Source organism: Strix uralensis, chromosome 16, assembly GCF_047716275.1.
Source record: "Strix uralensis isolate ZFMK-TIS-50842 chromosome 16, bStrUra1, whole genome shotgun sequence".
In the NCBI taxonomy this organism is placed as follows: Eukaryota; Metazoa; Chordata; class Aves; order Strigiformes; family Strigidae; genus Strix; species Strix uralensis.
This window is the reverse complement of record NC_133987.1, coordinates 1,955,794-1,968,281: the sequence shown is the minus strand read 5'-3', so window position 1 is coordinate 1,968,281 and position 12,488 is coordinate 1,955,794. Positions and strand designations below refer to the sequence as shown.

Sequence of the window (12,488 nt, the reverse complement as noted above, 5' to 3'; positions counted from 1 at the left end):
GAGTATCTGCAATGTAGCTGTGTATGTGTATCTGCAGTCTGTATCTCACACCTCTTCTGCTTTTCAGTGTTTTCTCAAGGGCTGAAGAAATCCTCCCTGGAGCTTTATGGCTTAATCTGCTATGGGGAACTAAGGAAAAAGATTGGGGGATGTGAGTATGAATTACTTAAAATTATATGGTGGTATCAGAAGTGTCTACCCTTGAAGTTGGCAATGTCTAGTACAGTTTCACCTTTGAGTTATTCAGAATTTGTGTTCATTGTATTCTATTGCAGTGCCCTTTGGTATTGTTTTGTCATTAAATGTATTTTTATTTTTAAAGACATTCTTAGTCTGTTGCATTAGTCCCCTTTTTCTTTGACAGATTTCTTTAGCTTTTGCTATCTGTGAAATGCAGTGCATGTAATACCCACAGATGACAGGTAAATGTATATGCATCTTAGATTATCTGTCTGATTTATTATTCTTGAACACTAAGCAATTAAATGAGTAAACGATATCATCTACACCCACGATTATTTCTGCCTGTGCAATCAAAATCTGGGATGGTGCCTTTCTCTAAGTCATTCTGTAAATCTTTACTTATTGAACACTGAAGATGAAAAATCATTATAAATCATAGTCAGAAATAACAACTTTACTGGCTAACCAAGATGCATTCTGACCTTGTAATCCCTGAGGATGGTTTTGTCCGTAAGGATGAGTGCAGACAAAGGAGTATATGCCATACCAATGCTCCCCCATTTTCTGGGAGTCAATTAGTTGCATTAGCAAGATATCTGAGCTTAGGCTTACTACCATGTTCATAGAATCACAGAATGGTTCGGGTTGGAAGGGACCTTTAAAGGTCATCTAGTCCCACCCCCTTGCCATGAGCAGGGACATCTTCCACTAGATCAGGTTGCCCAGAGCCCTGTCCAGCCTGGCCTTGAACGTTTCCAGGGATGGGGCATCTACCACCGCCCTGGGTAACCTGTGCCAGTGTTTCACCACCCTCATTGTAAAAAATATCTTCCTTATACCTAGTGTGAACATCCCCTCTTTTAGTTTGAAACCATTACCCCTTGTCCTATCACTGCAGGCCCTACTAAAAAGTCTGTCCCCATCTTTTTTACAAGCCCCCTTTAAGCACTAGGAGGCCACTCTAAGGTCTCCCCGGAACCTTCTCTTCTCCAGCTTGACCCGCCGCAACTCTCTCAGCCTGTCCTCACAGGGGGGTGCTCCAGCCCCCTGAGCATCTTCGTGGCCTCCTCTGGCCCCGCTCGAGCAGGTCCATGTCCTTCTGATGCTGAGGGCCCCAGAGCTGGACACAGCACTGCAAGGGGGGGTCTCAGGAGAGCGGAGCAGAGGGGAAGAATCCCCTCTCTCAATTTGCTGGCCACGCTGCTTTTGATGCAGCCCGGGAGATGGTTCCCATGGTCTTTATGACTTCCGGACTAGAAAGAGCTCTGATGCTGCTAGCTTGGAGAATGGGCAGAGGAACATGCACTGCATGTGCTAGTTCAGGCACATACACCTTCTTACCTGTGTGTTTTTTTCATTTGTCCCCAAGCTTTTTGTAGAGTCAGTGTTGTATCATAGTGCATCTTCTACATGTGTTTTTAGTTTGTGAGACATGGAAAAATCATCAAAATACCTTCACTTCTTTGTAAAGTCATACTAGGTGCAAAGTGAAAAAGGCAAGAAAACTTTAATGAGTAGATATGTACAATTCCTAATAGAACCATGGTATTTTGGCAGATTGTTTTTTTACTATATTATTTCCTCAACTGGATTTATTGTAATGTGTCATGAGCGAGACTGTTGTGAATGTTCATACTGACTTTATTCTGTTTGTTCAAAGATCTCCAGTGTGTTAATTCATATTGGAGAAGCAATTTTGAACTGTTTCATGACAAAGAAGGTGCAGAGGCAAGAAAGATTGCATTGTCAGTAGAAATCAGTGTTAGTGTTTCTTCCCTATATCCACATCTTGTCTTAAAAGCATCAACAGACCCTCCTTGCTATGACTGGGAATAAGGTTTCACACAGTCACCATGGCAATGCGTGCACACTTTGTGCTTCTGTCTTTTTATAACTTTGGTACTTGGTTACATATTTTACCCACTATCACTTGGAAGATTCTAGTCTCCAAGACCAAATGGGCTTAAGCTTCAAGCCTCTACACCCAGTTGATGAGAGGTCTGCTCTGCAGCTGGTGAAAGTAGTTTCTTTCTCTCGTGTTTTGGTTTTTTTTTTTTTTAATTTCTCTTGTGGTATTCACCCAGTCCCATCTTCCCAGAAATCGAGATGACTTACATAGAGCTATTGAGACACGAAAGCATGTCAGGAATACTTTCAGCATTGCCAGAGGGAGATTAATTGTTCAGTAAATAGATCTGGGCCTAACTGTTATGGGGAATATAAATCAAGTTGCCATAATGTCTATTTAAATTTGTGCTGTATAATGCATAGAAGAAAAGTGTGGGTTACATGTGCATTTTATTATTTTTATTTACTTTTTTTATTGCATTCAGGGCTGTGAGGGCTTGATGCTTTCATTATGCTGTGCTGCCTTAGCAACAGAGATTGAGCAGGAAGATGAGGAATCTTTTTTTTTTTTTAATACTGCAGCGTCAGATTAATGCCCAGCAATGCAAGATGACTGTAGCACCTAAACTAGGGTCATTTAATCCATGAGTGAAATATAATTTTCATGGCAAGGATGTAAAGCTTGCACATTATGAAAATAGAAACTTTTCAGAAAGGCTATGTTACAGCACATTTATGCACATTAATCCTAGGTGAGAATAAAATGTATTCGCTTTGAAAACTGAACAGGACATGTAAAAAATCATGATTCTATCACTTTAAATCCTAATTCACTGTGTTATCCCATTTCATGTAAAGGTATGGATGACAAGAATGCAGCTAAACTCAATGAGCTCATTCAAGCTGGGTAAGTAAGAATTTATTCCTGAAACTCTTAAAACTGGGCTATTCAGCAACTTGATTGTTGGTCATCCAGAGTCTAGGGAGCATTTTGTACTTTTTTTGAACTGCAGTTTGACGTTTTCCATTCTTAGTTTTGTATGGGCTTTTTCTCCCCTTTTCCATGAAGCCATTAAATATCATTAGTAGGAAATGATGGGTGAAGAAAATAAGGTAATGAAATGAGAATTATTTACAGAAGTTGTGGCATGATAACTGTGTTGATTCACTATAGGGAATATAGAATCATTTAGGTTGGAAAAGACCTTTAAGATCATCAGGTCCAACCCTTACCCTAACACTGCCAAGCCCACCACTAAACCATGTCCCTGAGCACCACATCCTTCAAATACCTCCAGGGATGGTGACACAACCACTTCCCTGGGCAGCCTGTTCCAATGCTTGATAACACTTTGGTGGAGAACTTTTTCCTAATATTTAATATTGGTGCAACTTGAAGCCGTTTCCTCTCATCCTGTTGCTTGTTACCTGGGAGAAGAGACCGACCCCCACCTCGCTACAACCTCCTCTCAGGTAGCTGTAGAGAGCCATAAGGTCTCCCCTCAGCCTCCTTTTCTCCAGACTAAACACCCCCAGTTCCCCCAGCAGCTCCTCACAAGACTTGTGCTCTAGACCCTGCACCAGCTTCGTTGCCCTTCTCTGGACACGCTCCAGCACCTCAGTGTTTTTCTTGTAGTGAGGGTTCATCTTCAAACAGTTCTCCCAGCAGTGCTCATGAGTCCAGACTTCCAGACCTGAAACAACACTTCCAGTACACCATAGGCCCCAGCCCTCCAATTGCTTCTGTATCTATTTGACTTTAAGAACAATTATTCTATTTCACTCCAAGAAAGAATTACGGGATTTGGGGGTTCAGTATTGGCAATGTACTTTAAAATACAGAAGGGGTTAGAAGTTTCTGTACTATTAGAAATGAGGGAATACCTGATATATTTGTATGTAAAATTTTCTGAAGTAGTCTTGCTTTTAGAATTTGTGTATTCTAAAGTGAAATTTCTTTCAAAGGGTATTATTTTAAGGAGTGTGATCAGCACTCAGCAGGCATTGGTCTACCCTAATGTCTTTAAAAGCCATTTCAAAACAGTGTTATTTTCTGTTACAGATGCCTTTTTACTTTAGGCATTTGTGCTTTTAGGGTGCTTCACTGTAGCAGACAAATTATCAATGTAGTAAACTTTACTGTAAACAAGAGGGAGAGTTTGCCCACTCTGCAGCTGCTGACTTCTTGACTTCACCTTATGTAAAATGAATACTTCTTGTTGCATCTTTCTGTTGTTCACAAACTGAGTTTCCAAATGAGTGCTTTACAGTTTATTAACCTTCCATCTCCTGGGAGATGGCACTTTGTGCAGTGTGCTGTTGTGTTGCAGGTCTTGAATGAGATTATTTATGAAATCACTTGTTCATTCTTTTGTTAACTGTGAAGTTTGAAATTAGAAGGGAAATTGCCATTTGATTTGGGTTTTGTACAATTAACAAAACCTTAGCAGTAAGTTTTTTCATATAATGATATTATTCTTAAAGCAAATGATTTCTTTCATTTGGAGTTATCAGTTAAAATGGGCCTGAGATGAGCCTTTTTTTCCCTAGTGTCCTGAATATCTCTAGAGTTCAGGTTATAGGCAGTCATTTTGGTCTTGTGCTGGAGAGCTTTTCTAATAATGTGTCATCCAAATAGACTAAACCATAATAAATGAGACTCTTCTAATTAATTGTTAATGGAGGCTCATGATTTCTATGAAGTCTAGGTGTGTATTCTATAAAAGGCAGTGTTGTAACAAACCATTTTGAAAACAGGAGTCTTTGCATTGAAAATATTAATGCTAATCTTCTAATGAAAAACTAGATTGTACATAATATTAACATTCTTAGCCAGTTCAGAAATAGTTGCTTTTGTATAGGCTTTTTGTCTCCCAGATGGAAGACACATCTTTGCGTCCATTTTTCTCCTGCATCTCTTAGGCCATTTGGTGGCTAAACCTTGTCAGTTGAAGAAGAGCAAACTGTGCAGGGAAACAATGTTCACATTTTCGTCTTTGTTACCACCTGGATGTTGACACCATATGAATTAATCCCCTGCACGTGCAGGGCAGCCTCATATTTCACACAAGCAAACACATTGCCTATATCTCATTAGATTAAATTTTTCATCTTGCTCAGTGATGTTACAGTTCTATGATCCCCCTCTCTATTTTTAAGCAGTTACTTTTTTCATTTCCTAACGCGTTTCTTTCAAGTGTGATACTTCTTTTCCTCTGAGTTCAATGTGCTTTGTAGGGCTTGTCACTGTGTTGAGAGTCTTGAGTGAAAGTGAGTCCAAAGTGATTAAAAATAGGGAACGTGAACATGCATTATTCTGATGATCTTCTGAAGTACATAAACATTAGCCTCATTTAATTGGTAAAAAAGGTCAACAGAGGCTAAGATTGTGAGGAGCTACCTGGCAATTAATTTCCAGGACAACTCTAGACCCTGGAGTTACACATTCTGATTCAGTGCTTATTTTGTTTGTTACATATAATTTCTGGCTTTCTGTAATAATTACATGGTGTATGGAGAAACAAATGACCCTGTGAGGTGCTCATAAGAAAACCATATTTTAAATTGTCCTAGTTGAGGTTATAACCCAGGTCACAGATACTAAATAGTGCCTGAAAACTTAATCACTTGGCTGTTCCAAGTAATGGCAAAATCTTTGAGAAATGTCCCTGTCTGGTCAGTGAAATTAAGGCCATTCATTGCTGTATGTCTCTACTTGTCTTCAGAATTGCAGTAACATGTAAAATCAGGCTAGACAATAGCCTTTGTTACAGTTGTAGTTTAATGAATTGGGGATCTTTTAGAAAATAGATCAAAGTTTACATATTTATAAATGCAAGGAGAAGGTAAGAATTCCCTCAGTTGTTGTAGCTGGTCTGAGTAGTTTAGCATACTCATGTCAACAGTGGCCCACATGAGCTGCTTAAAAAAGTTTTCAGAATCACTAAGCAGGACAACTATGAAAACAAAGCTCCCTTAGAAATTATAGGGAATCTGAATCACTTTCTGTCCAGTCCTTTGTTGCTAGTTTTTTATTACAGCAACAATATGTTGCTGGATTGTGTGATGAGGATGTGTAACAAGAAACAAAGGTTTGTGGAAGTAAATCAGAACTGCTCAGAAAGCCATTTAAATAAACCTAAGCTTCTTTGTTTTGTTTCATTTTTAGGAGTGAAACATTTTTATTTAACTTAGGTTTTGCAACAGTCTTTACATTTAATAAAAAACTACATTTGAGGAAATGTAAATATTTTCTGGATACCTTTGTAAACCTGTAGGATTTGTGGATGAGTTAAAAAAACCCCACCAACACAACAGACATGTAATTAGAGAAATACTGTAAATATGCAATAGTTAAAGCACAGTACTACTCGGTGTCTGTTAGCATATGTGGTTTTGCCCCCCAAGCTGAGAGGTTCTTAGTATCACAAGTAAGACTGTTAAAGACAGAAACTTTTAACAGGTATGGATTGATCTGTCGGGTTCAGTTCCTGGGTGTTCCTTGTGTGGAGTGGGAGGGATCATTCATGGCTTTTGATTGCCTTGTAACAGCTGTTTGGCATACTGAGGGGGAATTTGTAACTCCTTAAAAATCTTGATAATAAAATAGCAATTCATCTTAAAAAAATTGTGTACAAACCCAATTGTTTTAAGTAGGCAGAATAGGCTCTTGGTGTCAAGTTATACTAGTAGTTCTTAATGCATATTCAGTAGAATAACTTTAAGATTTACCATTTTCGGCATTTGAAATCCAGAATCTAGGTAAGAGAAGAGGAGGAGATAAGTGTTTTTAAGCTAAGAGTAGTTCTGTTGCACGCTGCCTTCTTTTTACTGTGCTTTTCTTTTTAAATTAGTAGAACTATTCTTCTTCCAGCCTCCCAGCCATGGATTTCAATTAAGAAACTATAGTCTCTGAATATATCTAATTTTATTTTCGTTTAAAGAATAACTTATTATCAGACTCTCCCAAGATTGCTTGAAGCCCATTGTACTTTATAGAAAAGGGAATTAGGGCAATTATTCCTGACTCTGCAAGCAGAACACCTGAATGTAGAGAACTGGGATGCTACTTCTAAAACATGTTTTAGGGAACAATGAAAATAAAAGTATTGATTGCTGCAGTCATGGAAGAGTGCTGTAGTGCCAGGGCAAAGACTTCATTGTGAAGTTTTTAACATTGTTACGTCAAATTTATGTGTGCTCTGTGTTCCTTCATTTACTGGACAGTGTACTTTGCTTGCTAACTTCTAAACTCAGCCATTCTCGCTCGGTACTTGGGGAAATACAGCAGTTCCTGCTCTTCTAGGGCTATCAGCAGTTTTGCATTTGGTTTTTTTCCTCCAATATGATTTTTCTCCTTGATTTTTATATTTTTTAATCTTTTCTGTAATATACTTATGGTTTTTTACTTATTTTCTGGCTTTTATCCTAGGTTTTGGTGGGTGGGGTTTTTTTCCCCCCTCTGCCCTTTAAGCACAGCTACAAATGCAGCCAGGAGCTTATGATGCTGATCTGTTGGGTTTTGTGAGCTGCTCCGTGGTAGTAACAGATAGTGGGTATCTGTAACCCAAGGTGTAGCTGAGCAGGTGGTGGACAAACTGATCAGGAACAACTGCGAGGAAGCCTGACTCAATAATAAATGCTTTATGACCAGCTAGTTAGGCTCTTTAAGGGAAATAGAAAATATGAAAAATGAACAGCAGTGCTTTTCTTGCTTCTTGATCAAATTAGCTGAGCTGTTCTAGGTGGATCAAACAGCCTTTTGAGCATGCAGGCCCTTCTTTCAGTCACCTTCAAGTCATGTGATGGAACAATTTCCACAAAGCATGTCTGTTTTATATAGTCATACAAGTTAATCTAAGCAGAAATAATGTTTCTCACCACAAACCCCTTCTCACTTACGCCCTTACACTGTCACAGTTACAATAATAATAATAATGCTATTTCTGACTCTTCACTTGCATGAAGCTACTTCAAGGGCACATTTAAAAGGTGTTGCAAAAATCAAGATGCAGAAGGAGAGTCTCAGCTCATACAAGTAGTTAAAAGAAGTTGATGTCCTAAAGTAGTGTAAATTTGCATATTAATAACCTGTTTGAAGATGCATGGAATTACTGGATTTATTTTCACTGGCTTTACTGGATTTTTGTATGAGGCTACTATGAAACTGTGTCTTCCCCTGGAACAGGAGAGAACATCTAGGCATGTCTTCACTAAGTAAGGAAGTCATTGCAGCAGTTCTGGTTGCTGTAATGCTGTAATCAACTGCTTGCAAGAACAAAGACGACAATAATTTTGGCATATTCATGCAGCAGCATTGTTTTCTGTACAACCGTTCTATCATGTTCCCAGACTTTGCATTTCTAGTGGTTGGGTGCATTTGTGTGTCCTATCATCCCAACATGAGCTTTATAAAATCACTTACAATGCTGTGACAGACAGCATTAGTGGTAATAAACATAGCTTGCATTGAATCCCTGTAGTTAAAGGCAAAAGGTATTTGTGGTGAATTGTGAGGGATGTGCTACTTCAGTGTAAAAATATGTAACGGGAAGAGAGATTTCTAGGAGCTATAGTAAAAGGTGAAGACTTTTAGTCCTCATATGTTTTTTTCAGTTACTGTTCTTGGAGGAAATAATGATAAGCACCAGACAAAAAAAATGTGTCTAGAATTTTTATTTACTGCAAATTCTCTAGGTTCTGCCCAATCCTTCCAGTTTTGTACCAGGCACTTTTAGACTAGGCTGATGTTTCTGGCTGCTGGATGAGACCAACGTTTGGATTCATGAAGAAAAGTGGAGATTCTCCACCTAAAGATTCAGACCTGAGAGGGAAGTTGTCCAAACACTGACCAGCTGAATTTGAGAGCAGCATTTGTAGTCAAGTTTCCTGTCTTTATACAGTGCAGTCCCCATTAATTTGACATAAGTGAGTTTGGGTTGATTCCTACTGATCTTGTCCTCACTTACAATGAAATTTGGTTTATTTACACAAAAAATCCAAGAGGGTGCTAGCTGCATAGGATTAAACTTGTTTTCAGGAGATCTATTTTCTAAAAAATGCTGATTTTCTGACAAAATCTTATCTGCAACTTCAGTATAATGACAAGAGGCTATTGAGCCTCACGCATTAAGGCTGAGGTGTCCAGTGCAATGACCAGGAGGAAGTTTTACCTTTCGTGTCATTGATTAGCTATTCACGAGCGTTACTATGTTCTCCTCTAAGGGTCTTTCCACTGGCAGAGATTGACTGTTGTACTTGGTGGGACCTACTGTCTTCAAACAATTCAAGTTAGAGTTAAGTTGAAAGAGGAGAGGTAACAACAGGAGAAGTAACAACAACGCTTCTGTTAGAGCAGCTATAGTGTCTGCTGTTGCAGACATGGAAATAGGAAGCACTATTTAAAGCCAGGCAATAGCTCTTGGGACTTTTTTATTTTCTTTTTAGTACTGTTGCTAGTTTCTCCACAGTACTTGAGAGCCTTCTGTTTTCATTAGTTGGGTCGTCACTACTTCTGTGTCAGAGATCGTTAGAAAGAGTGAGGGCTAACATATTCCCTTTAGCTTTTGGTAGCTCAGTGTGGATTGAGGGGATCTGCCCTTCCAGCCCTGGGATATTCTGAATCTGTAGAAGTGCACAGTTTAGTAACTGAAACTTTTGAGCTGCTCACCTTATCGACCCCTTCTCAGGTCTGGCTTCACTTCTGCTGCCCTTCTGCAAATTTCCCTCTTAGCAGTGTAGACAAGCACTCTTTCTGCCTGATGTTGTCTTCCTTACAGCATAGGAAAAAATGAGATCCTGCTGTAGGAGTATTCTCCATAATTTCTTTCATTTTACTTACAAGGACTTGTGTTCAATCCTGCTGCTTCTATGCTAGCTGATCCTTATTGCTTGAAGTATTAGGTAATAAATACTGCAATCAGTAACTTTGTTGGTCTCAATGCCTGCCTTTTAAGTCTCTTAAAAGAAAACAGGGCTGACTGAGTGAAGAAATCAAATAGTTCCACTGTGTGAAAACAAAAATGGCCTCTTGCTTTTAGGGATCTTTATAGCTGTTAATGTGGTATTGAAGCTAAAAGCCAGTGAAATCATACTGTAAAAGTTACTTTGTTTAGATTCTGCACAAGCTGTTAGACCTCATTTTTGCAACAGATGTGGTGTTGATATTCCAGAATGGAAGACTCTTCAAAAACTTTAGACTTTTTCTTCCCATAATTAAGAGTTAGGAGTATAAAGAGGAGAGAAAAGCAAAACCACTTGTCTTTTATGAAGCTGTCTCTGAGGGTACTCTTAAACTGAAGTAACATAATTCTGTTCCGCTTTATAAAATAGCAGTCTGTCTCCAAGTGGACAGCCCAGTGTTTCATGAAAGTCTGGGAGAGGAGGGTCACAAGAATAGTATTTCTATAATGAAAAGTAAAGTGATAGAAAAGGTTGAATGCTCTTGTGAATTTGTGCTGCAAAACCTTACATTTCTTTGTTCATGCCTATAGCCATGATTGTATTTGACTCAGTGTCCCTAATAGGTAGGTATTCACAAACTTTTGCTAATGGTGCCTGTAAATACTTCTCTTTCAATGTATTCAGGGCTACGACCGTTCGTTACAAAGGCAGAAACCTTCGTATCAAAGCTCCGATGTGCAGGGCTTTGAAGAAACTCTGTGATCCAGATGGTGAGTAAGAGATGCTGGAACTTGAAAGCACTTTAACAGATGGTCGGCAGAATATGAGAGAGAGTAGGTCTGTTTTGATGTGTACATCACTGGCAGGGGAATTTGTGCTATTTCACATTTGTGTTGGGCACAGATATGTCCCTATTGTTTTACTTATCCTGTTTGCTTGTATAAACCAAATCACTTTAGGACCCGCCCAGCTCTCTAAGTCTTGGAGTATGTCACTAGCTAAATTGAAAAGGAAATAGCTACACTGGCAATATCACTACTGCTTTAGCAGTTGTGCTTTCACTGTGTGTGAAGTTTAGTCCCTTATGCCGGTGAATAAGCTGGCATTGAGCATTTGAGGCTTTTTTTTTTTTTACCTTCCCTAGTTCAGCTATGTGTGATTTTTTTTTTTTTTAAATTGTTTTTCTTCCTCTTGCTTCCCCCCAATAAGTAGAATCAGTGCAGTCTAAAGGTCTGAAATACTGTACTTGTTCAAAGTTTCCAGCCACCTGATTTTGACACTGCTTGTTCACCTGGAAGCTCCAGTATCACTGCAGTGTCCAAGGAAAAAAAAATAAACATACTGGACCAGGAGGTAATCTAAGGAAGCAGGCTCCACCAGTGGAGCTGAGCTGCCTCGGTTGTCTGTAGGTGATGCTAATGCCTGTGATGCTTTTTTTCATGTAACTGACCATATAACGTTCTGAGTTGTCCTTACTTTGACCCATGCCCTTTGTGTTTCATCTCTCTTCAGGTGTTAGTGATGAAGAGGACCAGAAGCCAGTACGTCTTCCTCTCAAGGTCCCTGTGGAGTTGCAGCCACGAAATAATCATGCATGGGCTCGAGTACAGAGTCTTGCCCAGAATCCACGGCTTAGGTAAATGAAGAACTGATTGTGGTGCTCAGACTAGAATAGGGAGATAAATGAGCAGCATTCTAGCATCATCTTCTCTCTTCAAGGTTCTCTGCCAACTGTGCAGTTTATCTCTGATAATGCAGTTTGCCTAAATGTACTTATTCTGAAGGCTTTGTCTATCCAGAGTACATGATTGTTGTAACCATGAGATACCAGACTTGAAAATTAGGTTACCATTGTTCTTTATGTCTTTTGAGTAATGATAGGAGCTACTAGAGTTGGAGATTAATATATTTTGTGCCATGTGCACCCAGTTGTCAGAGCAGAGTGCAAGTAAAATAGTTCTACTAAAATTTGTATTGAATGTACCATGAGACAGAGGCAGAGGGAAGTAAAACAATGGTCAGAGTTGCCTGCACCAAGAGTCTGAACATGTCAACTGCAACACAGTGATACTAGCAGAAAGGAGGAATTTATAGCTTAATCTCCTCCCTGCAAAATGTAGCTGGTGCTGTTGTTTCAGTGTCATCAATGGCTGTTCATCCTAGTACTTACATCTAGTCCAAAACTCAGGGCAGAAAACACAAGACCTCTGTGGTGTTGATTGTTCTTTCAAATAGTGTACTTCAGTAGAATGGCCAGAGATCATGCAGAGAGGAGAATGAAGATTTTTAGCATTAGGTTTATTTTGTAAAATGATTTAAGAGCAAAAAGTACATGTTTAGGGTTTCTTTCTCTTTCTTTCTATACTTTATGAGATCGCTTTGTGCCTTGTCTGCACTTCTGCAGTTTAGCTAAATCTTGCCATCTTTTCCTGTCTTCTTCCATCTGGAGAAACTAGTATCTCGAATCATGGCAATCAGATTTATCTGCTAGGCTTTTAGATCTTTCTCAGTTGTGAGTTATCTAGATTTTAAAGTTGCTGGATAACGCATGTTTT

At 39.1% G+C, this 12,488-nt stretch overlaps 1 protein-coding gene across 3 annotated transcripts in view; it reads left to right on the top strand.

Annotated features, from left to right (window-relative positions):
* The window catches only part of CRAMP1 (cramped chromatin regulator homolog 1), a 49,148-nt gene that overhangs the window by 13,486 nt on the left and 23,174 nt on the right, over positions 1-12,488 (top strand). For all 3 annotated transcript variants that reach the window (XM_074886581.1, XM_074886582.1, XM_074886580.1), the window contains exons 5-8: positions 68-151; positions 2,890-2,938; positions 10,618-10,703; positions 11,446-11,569. In XM_074886581.1, coding sequence (XP_074742682.1) covers positions 68-151; positions 2,890-2,938; positions 10,618-10,703; positions 11,446-11,569 — 343 coding nt within the window. The remainder of the gene's footprint in view (positions 1-67; positions 152-2,889; positions 2,939-10,617; positions 10,704-11,445; positions 11,570-12,488) is intronic.